At 32.8% G+C, this 22,885-nt stretch overlaps 2 protein-coding genes across 4 annotated transcripts in view; one reads left to right on the top strand and one right to left on the bottom strand.

The window, feature by feature from the left end:
* The window catches only part of LOC115884201 (ABC transporter G family member 14), a 268,509-nt gene that overhangs the window by 232,779 nt on the left and 12,845 nt on the right, over window positions 1-22,885 (bottom strand). For all 3 annotated transcript variants that reach the window (XM_030902697.1, XM_030902696.1, XM_030902698.1), the window contains exon 2: window positions 18,562-18,700. In XM_030902697.1, coding sequence (XP_030758557.1) covers window positions 18,562-18,683 — 122 coding nt within the window. In that variant the 5' untranslated portion in view covers window positions 18,684-18,700. The remainder of the gene's footprint in view (window positions 1-18,561; window positions 18,701-22,885) is intronic.
* Window positions 21,546-22,010, top strand: LOC115884228. The gene has a single exon (XM_030902737.1). It carries the CDS (start codon window positions 21,546-21,548, stop codon window positions 22,008-22,010), a length of 465 nt encoding a protein of 154 aa, XP_030758597.1.

Below are 22,885 nucleotides of genomic sequence, written 5' to 3'. Positions count from 1 at the left end.
CGGTCAAACAGAAAAATATGCTTAGTTGTAGTTAAAGTATAGTACTGAAGAAAAGAGAGAATTATAATTACTATGAGAGGGGGGGGCAGATAGTGTATTCGCCCGGTCTCAATATTTCTCTTCCGCCGGCCCTGTGTGTATGAGCAGTTCAATAGGTGATATTTCAGATATATCCCCTATAGCCTCTCCATATACCGTTTTGTATGCACTGCATACTCTAATAGCCATGATACGTTGTATTCTGCGTAGTCTTTGTGTAAGGTTTCGATTGTTAATGACTTTATGCCATACCGGTGCAGCATACTACAGCTTCGAGTGTACCACACTAGCAAGCATTCTCCTTTTGGATGCTCTAGCTCCTCCCAGTTTTTTTTTGGCATGAGTAAGGCTAAAGCGGTGACAGTTTTCTCAGCCCTGGTGATCGTTTTATTAATATGGTCCAAAAAATTTAGTTTAATATCCAGCCACACTCCTAAGTATTTCAAAGAATTACTTGGATAAATTACAGCTCCTTGTATATAAAAATGCACCGGGGATATTAAAGCTTCAAAACCTATCGACTCCCAGAACACCGTATCTACCCAAATACCGATCCAATCTCCCAATTCATCGCTCTCCAACCGCATCGCCCAAAAATTCCGCTCCAGCTGCCGATACTCATTTCTATCGACTCCCAGAACACAAAACCAAACCAAATGCCGGTCCCAACCTCGCCATTCGCTTGCTCCTCACCGCATAGCATCTACCAAGTCCCTCCTGCGACCGATGACGATTCATTTCGCCGTTATTACGGCGCGGCGGTGCAACTTGCAGCTTGCAAAGGCGGCGCTGCGGCGTCGGTTTCGGCGTCGCCGACGGAGACGACGCCGTCGCGATGTGTGCCAACGGTGAGCGAGGGTTTCGCGGCGGCGGGGGGCGAGGGGGGACGCTAAAAGCGGGTGCCGCGGGTCCGCGACGGAAGGGGGGAAAACGCGCGCGGGTTCAACGGCCACTGAAAGTGAAAAGAGAGGTTCTGCAAGGATATGCGAGATATAGGCGAGGTTGCCGAATCGTGCGATTTGTCGTCGAATATGGGGAAATGCATATTTATACTAGATTTTGTTTCTTCTATCATTATTATTTGTTCACCTCATATTTTTTCCGCTATTTTAATTAATGTGATTAAACGGGATCTAAAATATAATTAAAACAACTGTGTTTTATAGTATCTAGTCACGTATTTTTACTTGTGAAGTATTTCAATTATTGTTTCATGCTTGTAGATGTTTCAAAATCTAATGGAAGTATTTTAGCTTTTAACTCTAATATTGTATTAGGTTTGTGTTAAAGTAAACATCGGAGTATATTAAAATCTTAATTATCTACATAATGGTGGGTTGGTTATGACATTTTCAAACTGGCCAATAAAAATGTGTTTGGAAATTCTTACTCAACCGTAAACTTTAACTTTATCTTTATATTTTATAGAATTTATGATATTGTAATGGAAAAAATGAATATAATGTTATTAAAAGCAACTCAACAATGTTTTTTACGAATACCTCAAGGATATAGAGTCTGAAATACCCTTAAAAACCTTTAAAGTAGAAGAAAAATGAGTAAATACAGGGTAAACAACTGCAAGTATTTTAAGGGGTGGTAGATCTCGATAAAAGAAATATATTTTCTCTTTATCGTTTTTCAAATAAGTCCAAAATAACGGAGTTATTTTACTTTGAAAATTTCCAAAAAAAAATATTTTTTGCTAAAATTTTGAGAACCACTGTATCTTTTCTGGATTTTCTTTCTTGTAAATTTAATCTACTACCTATGTTGCTATATTATCAAGAAATTATGTTTTTTAACTAAAAACTAAAAAAAAAATCCAATTCCGAATTTTCAAATTTTTTGTTCGCGAAAAAAACCTCATGGGCGTGTTTCTGGGGTTGAACTATACTCCCAGTTAAAATACTTGCACTTATTTCTGGGACACCCTGTATAACAAAACTTTATTTTGGACGTTTAAACTACACTCACCGGTACGAAAAACGGGCACCTTAAAATTTTTGAGCAAACGACAATAAACAATAATAATATGACTTTTTAATGACATTGACATTTCAAAAACAATAAACACTATTTTATAAGTGTGTTGATGAGGACCCAAAATCAATACTAAAATTGCTGTAAACCGTTACTGTCTTGTTCAAAAGCGAATATCTTCAACAAAAATAAAGCTATTGAGATGAATCAAAAAACAAACTATCGAAAAAGGACTCGGGATGATAAAATTATTTTTAAATTCGTTGCTTTATTAACATATTCCACAGGATGTTCACCAAACTTTCACCAAAATTTCAACATTTTGTTTCCCCTCGTACAATTGACAGATGGAAACTTTCATTTTTAATTTAGAGAGAGATACTAAAAACTCAAATAATTTAGCTACAAATTGCTCAAAAAATCATCAAAATCGACACACTCGAACAAAATATATTAATAATTGTGCCGGTGAGTGCAGTTTGAAAAAAATTACAAGAAAAGTTGCATTTTAAAATTGTCTGAGATGACAAATAAATTGACAGCGGACGAAGTCATAGCCTACTGATGGAATTTCATCTATATTAATATCATACACCAGGTATTACATAAATAACATTGTCACTTCAATCTCCAAAATCTAAGTATTTGGCTGAAATTTAAAAGAAATCAGTAAGGACCTCTAGATCCAAGAAAATCATCTTTCATCCAAGAAGATTAGTTCAAGCAAGAAGATCAAGCAAGCAATGACAGCTGTTATAAAAATACGTGCTGCTACGTCACTTTTAAGTCCAAAAGATTTTAATATGGTAACTAATTTAACAATTTAATCAAAAAGTAATGAACAAATCAGTAAAATCCCCAAGAGATTTATTTACACGATAAATAGAACATAAAAATTCAAACAGCCATAAATAATAGGCTTTAAAACTTTATTTCTCTTCGAGCGGTTAAACAACTAATCGTTTAAGGTGTCAATTGCCGTATTTCCGTTTAACATATTTCATTATTACAACAATTTAACGAGAAAATTATCGCAAACGGCCGTGACCATCCTCAACAAAAGCCATTTCACTTATGCGATTATTCGCGAAAAAAACTATCCATTCTTCAGTTCAAATTCCCTTGTCAACGCTAATTGAACAATTTAGTTTTCGTATTGGGCGCAAAAAATGTAATTTGTGCTGGTCAGTACCCAAACACAACGTCATAATATGTCTGGACAAAATGAAAACATAAACATTTTGTATTAATGTTAAAAAACTATATTATTGTTAAGAATTTGAAATAACTAGAAAGAATTAAACATTAAACAGCTATTACATCAAATACAGTCATATTAGGGTTTATAATAGACGTACCTGACAAACCAACTAGCAATGGAGTACCACAGGTAGACACGATATCCTCAAAGCTGTTTACAGTAACATTAGAAGAAATCTTCCGTCAACTGGACTGGACCAAGAAAGGGTTAAAAATAGATGGAGAATATCTTATCCATCTAAGATTCGCTGATGACATGGTCCTAATTGCCAATAGTCTTTAGAAACTGAAGCACAAAATAATGAACTAAATAAAGCCAGTAATAAAGTGGATCTCAAAATGAATTTAGTAAAAACTAAAGTAATCAGTGTTGCCCAGAGTCTTGAAAAAGTCTTGCAAGACCAGGGGCGGGATACAGAAATTTATTTTGGGGGGGGCCCAAATAAAAAGTAACGTAGAATATGCTTTTTAGTGCGCCATTTTTAACCGAAAACCTTAATATTTAACCCAATTTACAGGTTTTAGGGGGGGGGCGAGCCCCATGGGCCACCCCCTTGTATCCGCCACTGTGCAAGACCAAGACTCTTGCAAGGAATTTAAGACAAGACTTTCAAAATTTCTTGTCTTGAATTTTAAGGCAAGACAAGACTTTAATATGCAAGAAATTTCAAGAGTCTTGCAAGATTTCTTGAATTCAAGATTTCTTGAAAGTTAGAAATGACTCTTTTTTAAGTGATAATTTGGTCTTTGCGCAAATTATGCCTGGTTTATACAACATTTACATAGTCGTAATCACAATCATAGTCATAATGATAAAAGTTAAACTATCCACTTCTTATAAACCTGTTGACATCTATCATGAACTTAGCCTTTAATTATGTTACCCAACTTCACTGTTATAAAAATTATGATTATGAAAATGTTCTATAAACACACATTAAAACTGCGTTGTGATTATGACGATAATTAAGACTGTGATTATGATTACAACTTATGCAAATGTACCCGGCTTTAATATTGACCAGTGTTCATTTTTTTTTTCTATCATAACTAGTGTGTTAGAGTTGAGAATGAAATAAAATAATGTCGAGGCAACAAACCGTATATTGATAATTGGTATTATACACAAAATTATATTGGTATAATGGTATTATAAAAAAAATAACGGTAGTTGAAACTAATGGTAGGTTCGTGGAGCAGCTATTTGCGCTATTTGGTACTACTTTTCATGCACGAAATTGCTCCCCAAACAAAAAGTAGTATCAAATAGCGGAAATAGTACACTTTAGCATGACCTCTCCGTACACCCTATGTCCAAACTTTTCCAACCAATCTTCCATAATAAAAAAATAAAATAAATACCATAAAAAATAAAAGTAACAAACGGGTAACCAAAGTAGAACATAATTTACGACGATAAACGACGGACGCGACGCTTTCTATGAAATAAAATATAAAAATATTATTACCTTTTTGTTAGAATGTAAAATTTTTCAGCCAGAAATTTCAAGAGTCTTGCAAGACAAGACTTTGCCATTCAAGACAAGACTTTGAAAATGTCTTGTCTTGAATTTCAAAACAAGACAAGAAATTGATTTTCAAGACAAGAATTCTTGTCTTGTACAACACTAAAAGTAATGTACAACGAACTAGTGGAAAGAAAAGACATTCGGATAAATAACACAGCACTGGAAATGGTAGAAGAATATATATTTGGGACAACTAATACACAGCTCGGGATCTCTACTACCAGAAATCAACAGAAGAATTGAGTTAGCATGGAAGTACTTATTGAAGAAACTCAATCATATTCAAATGTAGAATGCCCCTCTATCTAAAGAAAAAAACATTCGAACAATGTGTACTACCAGTCATGACCTATGCATGCGGAACCTGGACACTTAAAACGGACAACATAAGAAACTGAAGGTCGCACAACGTTCAACGGAACGAAATATGCTGGGAATAACCAAGAGAGACCGTAAAGAATAGAGTGGATACGACAAAAGACCCAGGTAATAGACGTCATCCGCAGAATCAAATCACTCAAATGACAAATGGCAACAGATGAACCACAAAAATTTCAGCATGGCACCCACAAGGAAATAAAAGACGACTAGAAGAAGACCATGGTATTAGGAAATTAGCAGAGATAACTTGTGCCCGCATAGCCAATAACAGAAAACAATGAACCCAATTACAAAGAGACTAGGTACCTAAATATGTGAGGGAGACTATACCATAACAACCTGAAGATGATGATGATGATTTGATTTTGATAAAGATAGTAATGATTTACAGCAATTTTAGTACTAAAAGCATGTCTTGCTTTTGTTCCTCATCAACACAACAATATGATAGAACAAAATAATATATTAAAATACATGAAAATTCTAAAGTGTTCGTTTTTCGAGCCGGTTAGTGCATAAACAGAAAAATTAACTTACATATTTCATTTGCTTTCAACATAAAAGTACGAATGAAGAAGACTTACGAGGAGATTATAAATTAATTTTTATTGGTTCAATTTATATTACTGCGACTGGATAATTTGGAGAAGGAAAGAGAAAAAATATCGATAATAAAAATACTTAATCCTATAGTTTAATAGGTGGAAGCCCCTATCATAATCCCTTCTAATCGAATCTCCAGAGTTTAACGAGTTATGAGTATTATCCTGTATCAGTCGTCTTTATGGCTTTAGTCTTCCCATGAAATTAACAGGCCAAATCCCTCTTAGTTTATACTTCTAATTAAATCCATAACTTAGAAGACTGCTGATAGCACTGATCAACTTATAGGAATATTTCAAAAATTGTTTATTATAAAGTATACAATTAATACAAAGTAAATTGTACTTCTGTAATGTATTATATAAGACTGTCAAATTTGACAAGATAATGTCTATCCTTAATCCTTCATTAGCCACAGTATAAGTGTAAAAAAGGTATTATTAAAAGTTTATATGATATAAACCATATAAAAGAAATTTCTATACCTATGTGGCGTATTCATCTCTCCAAATAATCCTATATAGGTATTTCGCATATTGTATATTCGCATTATATGGTAATATTATTTATATTTATTATATATATATATATCCTTAAATGTTCGAATTAAAGAACATAAAGATTATTTAAGAAAGGGAGATTTTTACAAATCTAAGATTTGTCAGCATTCATGGGACACAGGGCACAGAATAAATTTTAATAACGCCAAAATTATAATGAAAGAAACGATAGCCTCTAAAAAAGAAAAATGAAAGAGGTTTTGTTAATACAATCTAATAAAAATAAATGTATTGCTCAGGCATCTGTAGATGTTACTAATGTATGGCAATCGCTTCTTTGATTTTAAAGAACATAACATAAATAAACATAACGTACGTAAAATTTAAAAATAATCATACAGAAAGTTTGGGCTTTTTGGTTTTACCTTATTAAGTAATTGTTATCAGGTAGTAATTGTTAATTTTGAAGTTTAACTTGATATAATGTCATTTTAACAGAACGTCAACGGTTTCTTGTAGACGTATATGTTTTCAAAAAGTAAAGCGTTCTCGAATAATTGAATTTAAATATTTTAAATAGTTTTTTTCTTTATTCTTTGTATTTTTTTGCTTCCGACTTTCGAAAAGAGATAAACTTTCCGAAACGTTATAGCGTTTTTTATAAAACATTACGACTGCGAACGGCAGTTTTTCGTTGGTAGAGCAGTCGTGGATAAGGTATTTCACTGGACATAAACTAACTAACCATAATAAATCAAAAATACAAATATTGGGCGCCAGGCATAAACAGAGAAAGAAAACACAGTTGTTTATTACTTAAAACTAGTGACTATATTCATTCATGATGTATTCCGATGGTAAATAGCATTGTACAATTTTAATAATTATTATAGTGGTTATATGTCGAGTAAAAGCTATGTATGTAAATAATATTAAATATGTTCTATGAAAAAACTATGGAAAAATACAATGCGTGTAAAGTTATAGAAAACATATGAAAGGTAGCATTACTTTATTTAATTTGTTAAATTTTATATGATGTTAAATCTGAGATGTTGCAACCAGTAGATTCTAGAATCTATGTCTGGTTATTCATCTGCTAATATAGCGCAATAATAATATCTATAGAAAGTAATACTATTACAAGACGTAATGTAATGAAACCTAAGATCTAAATCTTATTGTAACTACTAAATCGACATAAATGTTCTTAACGATTTAACCACTAAACATAGTCTGTACGATATTATTTAAAATGTACGTTATTATGTTAAGACTGAAAATCGACTGAAAACTAGAACTTAAATCTACACTTAGCTGTTCATTATGCAATCATGCTTCAAACAGTAACAGCGTGAGGTGGGCTCGCATCTCTGTACTGTCTCTCGGCTATCCTGTTGGCCAATACAACAAAAGAGGCCAGAATGAGGACACCATGAATCAATACAGCCGTAACTATTGACTAGGCTTAGAAATGGGAAAGAAGCAGCATGGGGCTCAAGCTACATCCACGCTGGGGCACTCTATATATAAACCATCCCTACATGGGACACTCGTCCACAGGACATCCGTACATAGGGCATCCAACCATAGGAAAACGGTACAGGGGAACACTTCCCGTACCTTGGAACACTTCTAGGACCTTGGATAATGCCCGTACATTGCACCATAACCTTGGACCCTCGAATTACTTCCGAGGGCTCAATAATAAACAAAGAAACTGTCCTTTCTTCCATGTAACATTGTGGAGGACAAAAGAAAAGGAACGCCAACGTGCCAGCAAAATACAAATACAAGTTAAGTTGGGACATCCAAAACTGTACCCTAAAAATATTCAATAATAATAACGAATCTAATAAAGATAATATCTCATCTTTACCTGTAGCTTCGAAATAGCAGCTGATTCAAATTATACAACAAGATTTAAATAATTGCAATTTCTCTAAGCAGGGCTCTGAAGGTGACCGCAGAGCGGCAAAAGCAAAAGTGAGTCCACAGCGCAGAGAGCGAACCTTGAAGCGATGTTGACAGCGCCTCCACAGAGCGGTCAAACGATAACAGGGTTGCGAACTAGAGAACGTAAAAATTACGCCAAGCGCGTCAAATAAATTATCCGGCCTGAACGATAGGGAATCCGGTGATGATACGCCAGACATCATATATCATATACAAAAATATGTAACGAACTAAAAACGTTACAACGTTAAGCATTTTTTTCTTTGTTAGGCAAATTTGTATAACTGTAAACATAACTTCTGACAAGCAGTGTCCGTTTAGGTTTAACGCAGAAGTGTTTACAAAAAATAACTATTTTATTTTGTAGATTTTCTTGCAGTGCAGTGGCGAAATACCCATAAAGGATTTTTTTGGAGATATGAATCCGCCACATAGGTATAGACATTTTTTATAAAGTGTAATTGAAACCACTAATTTATTCCACTAATTGCGAGGTTCTGAATGAAGCTTTATAACAGACGCATCTAGAAAAACTATTAGATTGCAGTATATCACGACCTTTTAAAACCTACTTCCGTAGGAAATCCCAATATTACCTACTATCTTAAGTTCAATCACAATCTATCAAACTAGCCCTATAAAATTATTATTAGTACTTCTATATTAATGTTGGAGTATACTCTCATCGCTCATGCCCAAGCCGTATAGGCGGTCGCGATTGGTTGACACACATGTCGTACTTCTGGGTCAATGCACTTTATCAGCATATCGCGTTGAAAAATAATGAGATCGGTACTTATAAACTGTCGAGATAGATCGCCATCAGTCTACGAGTGTCGTAAATAAAAGTTTCCTTTGATAAGCACATAAACGGCTTGGCTCTCGCACGATCGTGTAGTTTTGTTTCACAACTTGACGCCTCTGTAGTTTCGCCGTACAGGGTGTCCCAAATTCGAGCCTCGTCAAAATTCCGAATACTTATATTCGCGATTTCATTTAATGTGCGGGTCCTTCAAAATTGGTTTTAACATTAAATCAATATTACTTTTTAAGTGAATTATGCCCCCCAAGAGACTTGAGATTACGTACTTTAATTAAAAAACTATATTTTTCATGGTTTAACCACATTTTTCCCTATACTTTTAGTATAAGACGGTATTATACAGGGTGGTCCAAACTGTATTCCGGAAACTTCAGCAGCATATTCTGCAGATAAAAATAAGTAAAAAGTTCGTATCAATGTATATGTCCTAAAATGCTTAGTTTCGTAGAAGTTTCATTTTTATTTCGATTTTTTCCAAATAATTTCTGAAGTAACGTCAATATTTGGATAAAAATCTGTGTCTGGGAGTTTTTTGATATGAGGAATTTGATTTTGATGTCTTTATAAAAAATAATAACTTTTCGCCCGTGCCTGTAGAAAACTATTGAGTGAAAAAATGTTCATTTCCGTGACTTTTTACATAAAAAATGTCTCTTGGAAAAATCGCTAGGAGCAACCAAACCAAACCGTTCTCAAGATAATTAGAATTAAAATTGTCAATACATGTCACTGAAATGATTAATTTCGATTTTTTTTTTAATTACTCATACATTTTTCATGCATTACTCATACATTTTTACTCATACAAAAACATTTCAAATTTATGATTTCAGTATAATAACTATATTGCCGACATGTTTAATTTATGTCAATAATTACAGGTATTGATATTTCGATTCCAAATATCTCGAGAGCACTTAACTATTAGCGATTTTTACCAAGAGACCGTTTTTATTTAAAAAATGTCGTAAATGTATATTTTTCTAATTAGTAGTTTTATACAGGTACGGACAAAAAGTTATTACTCTTCAAAACAGTTAAAATACATGTAGGTGGCGCCATCTACTAGTAGGAGTCTAGGAGTCATATTGACATCAAAATCAAATTTCTCATGTCAAAAAACTCCCAGACACCAATTTTCATCCAAATATTGACGTTACTTTATAAATTATTTGGAAAAAATCGAAATAAAAATGAAACTTCTACAACCTATATCTCAGAAACTAAGTATTTTAGGACATACATTTACTTTTTTACTTATTTTTATCTGTAATACAGTTCGGACCACCCTGTATATCAAATTTCATAGTTCCAGGTCAACGAAAAATACAAATTTTGATTCCCTTGAGATCGACACTCTCAATATGCATTTTTTGCGGCATAAGCGGCCGTATCATTTTTATGTTAACTTAGAAGTTTGATTGCTTTCACAGCTTGAAGGGACAGTAGACCTGAGTATATGACAGTCAGACGGACTGACAGACAATAAAGTGATACTATAAGGGTTCAGTTTTTTTCCTTTTGAGGTACGCAGCCATAAAAATTGGTACACTCTGTCCACCGATTCAAAAAATGAGAGAAATTACTATTTGCCTATGAATTAAAATGACAGACACAACTTTCCCTATCGGGAATCCTCCCGCTGGGCAGACTATAACAAGAATTTGTTTATATCATGACTGGCATATAAACAACTTCTCCAAAAGTCATATTCTTAACCTTCCCCATATTATTTTTTACGACTTTTTAGCTCGTTTCGCATTAAACATAGTTTACATTAAACGCGAACACATTAGCAGATCTTGTTCGCCATATGTTGCCTTGCTCGCCATATCCTGTCTCTTTCAGAGTAATAATAATCGCAAATACATAAACAACAGGCAACAATAATTATTGTATGTGTAGCTATCGAATATTAATTGTTCGACGCCAGACTTGCATAATTTAACAATAAACGTATACTTTGCACTTTGTTTAAACAAAGAAGAAACAACAACATAAACAAAACTAAGTATCTGTGCTTTTGTTTACTTGGATAGATTAGATATTAGTTTAGATTTTTTGATGTTACTATTGGCCTATTCCAAAGCGGCCTTTACAAATCTACTGTAATTTTTGTTCTTATATCTAGGTTACTTATCTCCAGACATATTCTTTTCAAAAAGTCAAATAAGTGAAGCGACTGTACCTTCCATATACCTCTTTGCTAGGGTTCAGAACCAGGAAATCCGGGTGCATTTGAGACATCAAAGAACCGGGACTCGAAATTATTAATTCCGGGTTCTTCTGGTACTTTCGGGACTCGCTAATGATAATTAAAAAGATATTTTTTGTTACGTGCGAAAAACTTTTGATACTCTCTAGCGGTCGAAATCAAACTCTTATATAAAACAATATAAAACTAAAATATCAAAACGAATGACAATATCAGGAAATAAATAAATAAATGTGGCAACTTAGCATTTTCAGCGGGAAATTTAAATTCCAGTTAGTCAACCTGGCGCCGAATATTTCCATGGTTGGCAACAATGAATTTAAAAATGGCGCCGTCGATTACGTAACTAAAAGTTTAATTGATATCAAATATATGTTTTTCAATACCATGTGATAATGTTATCTCCATTGGGCAGAAATCCATATAATTTTTATACATGATAAAAAAAGAGCCATAAAAAATATATTTAAAGAACATAAAAAGTTTGCGTTTTTGTATTTACATAAAAATGCGATTGTTTCGCCTACTTAACTTTTATGATCATACGGTACCATCTTTGCGGTACTTTCGACGTCATAATAGAGATGTCCATGAAAAAAAAAACATCGATATACAAGGTTCAAAATTTGGATTTTTTAAATTTTAATATCGAAATATCACAAAATAATGGTGAGATTATCGATAGAATATATCGATATTTGCTATACGTCCTTACGTTATAATTTATTATGGTTTTAATTTTCTACTTTAGTTTCTACTATTAATTTTAATCTTCTATTATTGTATTTACCGTCAATTTTGCAATTTTAAATTATTACTGCCATAGACAACTGAATTGAAAACAACACTGCAAGCGCATCTAGTCATGCATAGAATATATACAGGGTGAGTTAAATAAGTGCAAATATTTTAGGGGTAGTATATTATGACCCGAGATCTATGAAGTTTTTTTCGTGAAAAAAAAATTGAAAATTTGGAATTTTATGAAAAGATTTTTGCAATTTTTTTTAGTTTTTAGTTGAAAAACATAATTTCTTGATAATATAACAACGTAGGTAGTAGATTATTTACAAGAAAAAAAAAACCAGAAAACATCCAGTGGTTCTCAAAATTTAAGCGGTTCAATTAATTTAAGGATAACTCGGTTATTCTGAAGAAGAAACACGGTAAAGAGAAAATATGTTTCTTTTCTCGAGATTTGCCAGCCCTGAAAATATTTGCACTTATTTAAGACCCACCCTGTATAGAATACAGGGTGATTACCATACAGAGTGTCCCAAAAATAAGTGCAAGTATTTTAAAGGGTGGTAGATCTCGATAAAAGAAACATATTTTCTCTTTAGCCATTTTCAAATAAGTCCAAAATAACGGAGTTATTTTACCTTGAAAATTTCCAAAAAAAATGATTTTTTGCTAAAATTTTACGTACGACAAGACTGACAAAAAAATTCTCACTTCATTGGTAGGTGATTTCTTCTATCTTCTATGGTAAACAATTCTGCAAAACCTTATACGAGTAAAGCCAAATAATCACCTACAGACCAACAGTAACATAAGAAGATTCCACAGTTTTTAATAATTATAGGTCAGATATATCAAAATTACAGTTTGATTAAATATATGAAGAAATAGAATACCTATCAAGTGGTGTATGGTGTATGTATGTCATATCTCTGGATTTTAATAGGTATGCCCTTTCACGCGATATTGTGAGACCTTGCTGAGTAAGAGTAAAGATGATTTAATAGGTAGTCTTGCACGAGGTGAATGGCTGAAAGATATCAGTTGTACCTTTTTTTAACTTATTTCTTTAACTTTAACCGCAGTTTGGGTGCTTGCGTTTCAGGAAATACAATCTTTGATTGATTTGTATCAATTTACTCGTCTACAGGTATCAGAGTGTTCTAAAGTGACACCAATCTCTTCCGCGTTGTATCTGTTACAGCTAAACTATATAACATAATATACTGGCCTTATTATTGGTCAATGGCAAGAATACTGTTCTGAAAGTAGACACTTTCAAAGAAGATATCGTATAACTAAGGTCAGTACCAATAAATTCTGTTGTGACTCAGTTATCCAAGGGCAACAGCACAGTTACATCAAAATACTAAAGCTAAACGACGTTAGACGATATAGGTATTTGGACAGGTTGACGCTTAATATAAAACTGTATAAATTTGATAACTTCTGTGGGCCATTTGATATCTTCTTCTTTTCTAATATGCTCTATCATTAAATTGTAGCAATAAGTATTTACGTCAACAAAACTAGAAAAATGAAGACAATGAAAATACTAATGCATGTGTAGCCTATATGAAGGGTCCAGGGAGCCAAGAAATTGGCCTTATCAAGTTTTCCCCTCAACCCTACTTCTAAAACTCAAGAACAATAAAAACAAAAAAAATATTCCAGAATATTAAAACAATGATTCAAAAAATTAAAAAAGCGATAATTGCAAAATCAGTGACGTTACTCTTATCCTCCATTATCAATTTAAACATGTTGCAGATAAATCCATTTAAAAATAGATATGTGCAATTGCTGCACAATGCAAATATGTTTTTATTGAATTTTTTATGTTTAACTCATAACATATCAATATTTGTATTAAAAATAATGCATTTTGTACTTTATACTTTTGTAAATGTTGAAAAATATTAATTTAGTTTTGTTTGGATTTTCTTAATTTTTATTGCATTTTATTTTCCGTATTCAATATTTTACCCTACGTCATTGTTAAGTTTGAAGGCTTATCAATATTGTAACGATCAATAGATTAAATATTTAAAAAAAAAATCCGGACTTGAAATTATTTTAAATAAATTGTGTTCAAATGTCCGAAACAAAAAAAGTATAAAGTGTGGCATATCATTGTATACTCAGGAAACCGAGTTCTTTCAAAAACTGAAATAAAAAATGCAGGTCCGTATTTAAAAAAGTTAAGTCGGCTTCTGTATCTCACAAACTATCAGCTAATTTGGAAATCTAAAAATACCACCAGATAGGCCTAATAAAGTGGCTATCAGAATGTGCAATTAGTTCTTTCATTTTCTAAAAATTAACGACACGAAAAAATAAAGATGATTTTCAAAAAAATCCGTTTTTTCCAAAAAACTCAGCAATCCTTGAAATGTTTAAAAGTTTTTTGATGGAATCTTGGTGAACATCCCAAGGAGTAACTTTGCCTCAATTTAACCATCTTGGTATCTATTACGATTTCCGAGATACCAATGCTCGTACCTCGAATTTGTAGCACCCTGCATACATGGTTTGGGCCTTAATTTTCAGATTCTCCAGATTTAAAATGCTTCAAATAAAAATAAAATCAACTAGATGTATCAACATTGACAAATACTGTGCCACTAACGCAAAATTTAACAGTTATTTAATTAAAATTTATTGATGCGAAGCGATCACGCCGCTCTCCTTGATATTTTAAAGCCTGCAAAAAAAAATAATTAAAATCTTAATTGCAGTTGTTATAACCCAAATTAAGTCCTGTCGCGCTTATAAAAGATATATTGCCACGACGAATTATATTCTGAAAAAGATTAGAAGTAATTTTCCTTATCTGATATATCGAAAGCCATAATAAGGATTTATTTATTTTAAAAATACCCTGAAAATCTTATTAATAATAACAGCTTTCACTATGCAAAAAGTCAAAAACAAACTATCTAGCTAGAAAAGGAGCGAACACCAACTAAATGAGCCAGAACCGTTCTGCTTCCCGTGTGAACCGTGGAAACCAAGTTAAGAGTCTTTACGCTGTACTTTCGGGTCGGGTACAGCGGGTATGTGAACGAAGGAAATATATATTATATTTTAGAGATTTGCCTACGGCTTAGCCCGATCCTGTCGTGTTAAGCTACACCCGAAATTCCAAAGACACGTGCTTTAATTAAGGCTTAATTAAGGTTTGCACAGCTTCAGCATTTACTATAAAATAGCGAGCAATTTGTTACAAAACCATATAAATTATACCGTGCTGGCAACTGTTACTTTTGGGTCGGCATTTACATGTGTGGAAGTAAATCGCATAGAGATCTTATTAAGTCGGCGTGAGAGAAATGCGACCGACCGACGCGACGCGCGACGGTGTGCTGTTGCGACGTTGCCGATACGCCTTTCCCCTATCAAGTAAAGTAAAATCACGATCGCAAACCGCTTATTTTTAAAAGACTTTTTTTTTCAAGAGATAACTAGATGAAATCATTAGGTTTGTAATGTTTCTGAGCATCTGAAATGGAATTATAAGGATATCGTTAGGGTGTCATTTTTTTATAACGAGAAAACGTCAGTAATCGCGATAATTTAAAATCTCAACTTTAACACATAACAGGCCATAACTCAAGAACCACTTTAGATATTGAAACTTTTTTTTTATTTTCAAAAACGGATATTTTACAATATGTTTACATAAAAAAAATTGGATAAGGTTGATTTGTCCATTCAAAAATTGTAAACAATCCATCCATTTACTTTTAGAGCATAGCAATTTTCAGCAATCGTGTAATTTTTTTACTGATAAAGATTTTCACATACTGTCTACAAAGAAAATACAGCAGAAATATTAACAAAGTTCTTGAAAAAACTGCAATCTATTATTTCTAATAGATTTCGAGATATCGATTTTTGAATTCGGAGTTCTAATAGCGCGACCACTATCGAACACCCACTCAATTCCACTTATTTTTACCAAAAATGAAAGTGTTTCTAGCTTGACCTTAAAAAAATTCAAGCTATAGGGAAAATTACAACGACTCGTTAATAAATAAACCAATCAAGTATCACGAGACGTAATTAAATCGTGAAGCTGAACGCATGACGTACACCTTTCCCTAGAACTTTAAGTACTGACAGAGGTGATTGGGTCGACCGGTCAACTGCGACAAATCTGCTATATCCCCTTCCACGTCTCTTAGCGATGTGCACAGTTTCTCGGTTTATTTCATACGTTTGGCAACGTGTTTACTGTCCTCTCTTTGTTCAGTACATTATAAACGCATTGTACTCTTCTTACATACGGAAATCTCGACCCAAGACTAACCTTTGCCAGCCCTTAATATATTACTGTAATCACAAAACTTCAATCTATTTCCGTCTTCTAACGGAATTCTAAATTATCTTTATTTTCGAGAAAATTTAGTCCAAACATAAGGAATATTTTGTTGATGTTTGACCATCAAAATCTTAAAAATAAAGAAGTTGTCTAAAAATGTGCTACAATACGGATATAGTATAATCCTTTATCTTTAATTTCCTTCTTCATTTGTGTAAAAATACCTAGCCAGTTTTACATAAAACGTTAAATTCCGAACGCTTATTTTGCTACTTTTTCGGACTAGTGAAATGAACTCTTAAAGCGGAACTTAAGAACCTGGAAGACTACATGTGTTACATTGTTACATTTGGGGGGGTCAAAAAATAAATCCATGTACAGAATGCCGTACTTGCACCTTAAAAATTGACTTTTAGGTTTATTAAATCCCCCAAAATACTTATTAAGTTAAGTAGGCAAGGTAATCAATTTCAAGTATAAATTTAGACTTATTTAGACTAGTAAACAAGAAAGTAATTTTTCACCAACGGACAACTTTGTGTGTGCTTTTCACCAATTACTCTAATGACAAGTACCACCCAATCTCCTACACTTCCTGGTACTACACCGTCGTGATTAATTCGGAAATCTCAGATAAAAGCTTTCTAACGTAATCAATTACGGGAATCACCATCTACTCGATTATTTACCAACAAATTACGTACTATTTGGCTTCGGAGTTGTGTCCGTCAGTGGCAGTAGTTAGTGACAGAAACGAAAGTAAGCGGATCGTGTCTTAAACGCAGCTAATTGTCACGCGGGTTTCTCTTTTTGATAAATAGATGGCAGCTGGGTTTCACTCCGCTCGCACAAAAATAACGAACAATAAATGAATAAATATTTCTAGTTGTCCTTTCTATTTAAAGGTTTTCGTTAGATTGAAGCGTTAAGATATGATACTACAACAAAATTGATAATAGATGTTAAAGAGGACTACACACCAGGGTTGCCACCCATCCCGATTTTGTCGGGACAGTCCCGATTTTGATCCAAAAGTCCCGTGTCCCCACGCAAAGTCCCGATTTTTATTTTTTTAATAGCCATATTTTTTATTAAACAATAATATTGTAAAAATTATTATTAAAAATACATGTTTATTAATTTCTTGAATTTGAAAACACTTCTTTTCAACGAATTAATTAAAACCTTAGAAATTTTAAAATTAAATGAAGTAGATATTGATAATCTGTTTAATGAATATTCGATAATAAAAACTTGCCTAAAGGAAATTTGCCAAAAAGGATATAAAAAATTTTGCCAAAAAATGTTCATTTAAAAATAATTAAATAAACTAAAAAAGCCAATTATACAGATTATACAGCGGAAACTTTTGACTTTGTTTAGGTTTTGTTCTAGTTGTTTTAGATTTAATTGATTGTTTTCTAATTTTGTTTTCAACTTTTCATTTTTTATTTTTACATAATTATTTATAAATTTAGTTTAAAAACAAAATATCTTTCTAACATAGGAACCTTGCAAGTGAAATTGAGTAGAGTCAGTGGTATCATAAAAACCTGTTAAAATTACTGAGAAATAACAAAGTCAATAACAATTCTAGAGATTTCAGACAGTAAATAACATGATACTCTCAGTTATCCACGACAGCTAAAGTCTATACTAGAAGAGTCCGTTTAAACTGCTTCAAGTATAAGAATTCGTGTTCAATCAATTTCACTGATAGAACTCATTGAATCTGGATCTGAAGATATGATGATTTAAGTTAATCTGAATACCATTCGCAATATATTTCAACCATTCGAGTTATTAATACTTCCTGCATTATTATGAATACGTTTAAATAGCAAAGTTTCCAATCATTGGAGGTTCGTACAGAAGATCGAAAGCATTCATTCGCGCTGAACACATTCGTATCGCACTATATTCACTGCGAATGCATATCTATGCCTCGATAGAATGTTGAATACCAATTTGGTATTCAACATTTGACATTCAATGCCACGCCACATTATTTGCACGATTCTATTCATGTGTGTTTTAAATGTTCATTATTGTCTAACAGAACATTTGAAAATGTTTGATTCATGATATATTAGAGATAATTCATGTAAATTCAAGAAGGACATATTCCCCAAACATAACACAAAAGTTCTGGCTTTTACCAAAAGATCTATAAAATATTTGGACATCTAAATATACTAAGAACTCACCTGTGATTAGGAGCAGTGTTTGGACGGCCCATATTGGGCCCCTGAGGCCTCTTCTCGTCTTTGTTGGGCAGGCGCAAATAATCTTGGTCTCCGAGAAGAAATAGATCCTTGGAGATGATCATGGCCGCAATTGCCTGGCCTTGAACAACAACAGAAACATAGTCGTAAAAATTTGTGAAATGATTAGGTAAATACCACAAAGAAATTAGTAAATATAGAGGCGTCCTAACCAATAACATCGACTTATGTTGGTTTAATCTAGTGCTCTAAAAAGCGTAGCTGGGGTTAATTTATATATTGTTACTCTTGCTTTGGCTTCTTTGTATATATTGGCGAATGTTTCTATAAATATAAGGCCTATCAATACCTTGTTTCACTCGAACGCTCCGAAGCAAAATATTTAAACCTATATGCAGGTAATAAGGTCTTGGAACAAGAGTATACTTTTGACTCAAGGAAATATGTTTATCATTATATTAACAATTATTTCAGGGCACCTCTAGATTTACTTATTTCTCTGTGCTAAAAGTTAAATAGAAACCAGTTGAAATATCGTAGAAAAAAGCGAAAAGTGTAAACGAAAGAAAGTGTATCGGCCTCTGCGAATTAACGCCCGCCGCTAAAATTTTCCTACTGCAAAAAAGTTTGTTGGCTTTTTAATGAGTCACACGCAACTGCTAAACACCCAAATAACAAACAATTAAGCGCTGGAAATGATTTTGGCGAAGTCATAAAGTCAATTTGCTCAACATGAAACTGTTATTTAGAGGAATACATTCTGAGGTTGTAATTGTGAGGATGTATATTGCATTTAGATGCTTCTATACAAGGTAAGTCTTAATTAAGTGCAAATATTTTTAGGGGTAGTATATTTCGACCCCTGAAACACGAATATGAGATTTTTTTCGCAAAAAATTTTTTTTTAAAAAATCTTTTTTTTTTAAAAATAGATAGGCAACCAAATTTTTTTTAAAAAAATTTTGGAATTTTTTTAGTTTTCAGTAAAAAATCATAATTTCTTGATAATATGGCAACATACATAAGTAGTAGATTAAATTCACAAAAAAACAAAACCCAGAAAGATCCTGTGGTTCTCAGCATTTTAGCAAAAAATCATTTTTTAGTCGACCATACCAACAGGTATAGTAGGCTATTAAGATCGGCAAATTTTTTTTTTTAATTTCACGCAAAATAAGTTATTTGGGACATAAATGACCTAAGGTAAGTAGCCAATTAGTGACCGATCGCCAATTGTTGACCGATTTTGTCTATATACTTCTTAAATAAGAATTTTAAAACATTTATAAACAATTCAACGCCTCCATTTCATTTAGACATATTTAAGGTTAATGTTTTTCACATAATTTTGATATTTACTTTTTTAAATCAGCCGCCAATTTATTTAAAGCGTAGGGGCGCGGGAGATCAGCCCGTTTAGTCGTTATTAGGTGTCGAGGGTGTTAACAGCGTGCTTTGTTTGTTCGAGGCGAATACAATTAAGGTAAGCATATTACTTCAATATTTGAGTTTCTAGACATTAATAAAGGTATATTTTTGACAATTGCATACTTTAAATTAAATATTTTATAACATTTATGTAAAATAATTATCGGTCAATATTTGGGTGCGTTTAACCACAGAAAATCTAATTATTGACCGACCGGTCAATAATTGGTTTATTGCATTACTAATTATAATTCCTTTTATTTTATCTATTTTAATACTGAGACATTTTTTTTATTGAAAAATAAACTAATAATACACTAAACTATTATCGTAGGCCAAATAATGACCATGATAATATTTTGACCATAATTAGTATTTTTAAACAAATATGCGGTCACTATTAGGATTAAGCATCGGTCATTATTTAGCTTTCCTTTGGTCAGTAATTGGATCTAAAGGATTTTACCTATTGACCGGTCGGTCAATAATTGATTCACAGACACAACTGCATGGAGATTGCTATTTTCAGTATTTTAATAGCAAATTATTTACCTCAAAACCATGAAACTAATAAAACGATTCATTACATTTTATTTTGACCAAATGATTTTCAGCGTAATATGTTAAAGTATAGTATTATTTTTAATATTAATAGTGTGGTCACAAATAGGGCACTATATAGGTCATTATTTAGTTTTGCGGTAAAACAGAATTTTTGTTCACTCTAACTAAGTGTCTGGATTAAATAGCCTTGTTAGTTACTTGTTAATTGGACGTTAAACACGTATTTTTAATTTTATATAAAATATACGCCATTTTACTAGCAATTTAGCATTTGTAATTCCTTTAAGGAAAAAATGCGGTACTAAGTATTAAGTACTTTACATTTTTTCAGAATGCCCCACAAAATAAAAAACGGAAATTATACACCAGGCAGATGCTTGATAACGCTCTACTTGCCGTGGAAACGGCATGTCCTATGGAAATGCCAGTAAAGCTTTCAATATACCAAAAACCACACTGATATATAAAAATTCTGGCAAAATTCCCATGACAGGCAAACCAGGGCCACCCACATTACTGTCAAGTGATGAAGAAGATATGCTTGTAAAATGGTTAATCTTCGTCAGTAATAGAGGCTTTCCTGCTACCCGGAATCAATTGGCAGATAGCATAGAATTACTTTTTAAATATATGAAGAAAGAAAATCCGTTTCCAAGCGGTCGTCCAACAATAAAATGGCATCAGCTTTTTGAGAAGAGACATCCCGAAATAGCAGTTAGAGTAGCCCAAAATTTATCCAAGCCTAGATCGACACTAAATGAAAACAGTTTAAGGAATTGGCATGCCGAAGTATATACATATTTAAAAAATAATAATTTGGAGAATGTGTTAGAGGACCCAAAACGGGTGTACAACTGTGACGAGTCCGCTTTTTTTTGAGCCCGAAGGGAAATCGTGTGCTGGCTAGAAAGGGGGAAAAAGCAGTTTATTCTTTTTCTAGTAATGATGACAAGGAATGTTTGACAACGCTCATTATGTGCAATGCCGCTGGAGATTTGCCACCACCGATGGTGGTTTTTCCATACAAACGTATACCACCAAAAATAAGTAATCAAGCACCTAAACATTGGGGTCTTGGTCGTAGTGACAATGGTTGGATGACAGGTGAAACCTTTTTTGAATACATTGCCAATGTATTCTACAAATGGCTGACGGAAAATAATATTTCGTTTCCCGTGCTTTTATTTGTTGATGGACACTCTTCTCATCTTACTCTAACTCTTAGTAAATTCTGTTCTGAAAAGAAAATTATTTTGGTCGCTCTGTATCCTAATGCGACTCATATAATTCAGCCACTAGATGTTGCATTTTTCAGGCCATTAAAAATGTCTTGGAAAACGGTCGTACACACATGGCGTTTAGAGAACAATGGAGCTAAAATATCCAGAGAAGATTTTGCGCCGCTGCTTCAAAAAATCGATAGACGAAATGGAAAATAAAACAAAAATAATTTCAAATGGATTTAGAGCTACAGGATTATTTCCTTTTGAAGTGGATAATATAAATTTTTCCAAATATTTCAAAAATGACATAGAAATTTCTGAAGCTTGCCAAAGTACTATTAAAAAACAATATAACAATTGCTACACTATAAATACTGTTTTAAAAAGGATGGAAATGGATCTTCCCGATAAAATTGAAATATTTAAAAATACTGGAGCCGTTTGGAAGGGTGATACCAGAAACACGGGATTATATGAATACTGGAAGTTTTTAAAGGCAGAGAAAAATAAATATAATGAACATGACGAAAGTCAGCAAAATGAGGAAATCGATATGGAAATAAACCAAGACATTTTACCAATTGCAAATTCTTCACCATCAAAGAGCATAGATAATATTATTACAGAAGTGCTGGAAGAGAATGCAGATATGTCTAATATTGATAGAATTATTTTAGACGGAGACAGTTTGGTTATCCCATTTGATATAAATCAAGAATATGAAATTTTAGATACTGATTCAATAAAAGAACCCAATCGTGTTGCTGTTCCACCAAAAGAAGAAAACAGTATTGTTATAGAAATTCTAGAACCAAATAATTCTAATACTAATATATTACAATTAGAGTCAACACCATCCCCAAATGTCCAAAAACAAAACAACGTATCTGCATTAAGTTCAATAGAAAATACCACAATTGGAGAGCAACCTAATAAAATTTCTACGACAACTCCCGACTCTATTCCCACTCCCTTTAAAAGGGCACTTTTTTTGGCCTGATTCAAAAGAAAATATAGAAACGAAAAAAAAGAAAAAAAGAAAAGTACCAGCAGTCGCATCATCGGAAGAATGGCAACAATATCATAAAAGA

Source organism: Sitophilus oryzae, unplaced genomic scaffold (assembly GCF_002938485.1).
Source record: "Sitophilus oryzae breed Bouriz unplaced genomic scaffold, Soryzae_2.0 scaffold_213_pilon_pilon, whole genome shotgun sequence".
Classification (NCBI taxonomy): domain Eukaryota; kingdom Metazoa; phylum Arthropoda; class Insecta; order Coleoptera; family Curculionidae; genus Sitophilus; species Sitophilus oryzae.
Note: the sequence above shows the minus strand (reverse complement) of the source record. Positions and strands in the feature narration are given on the sequence as shown.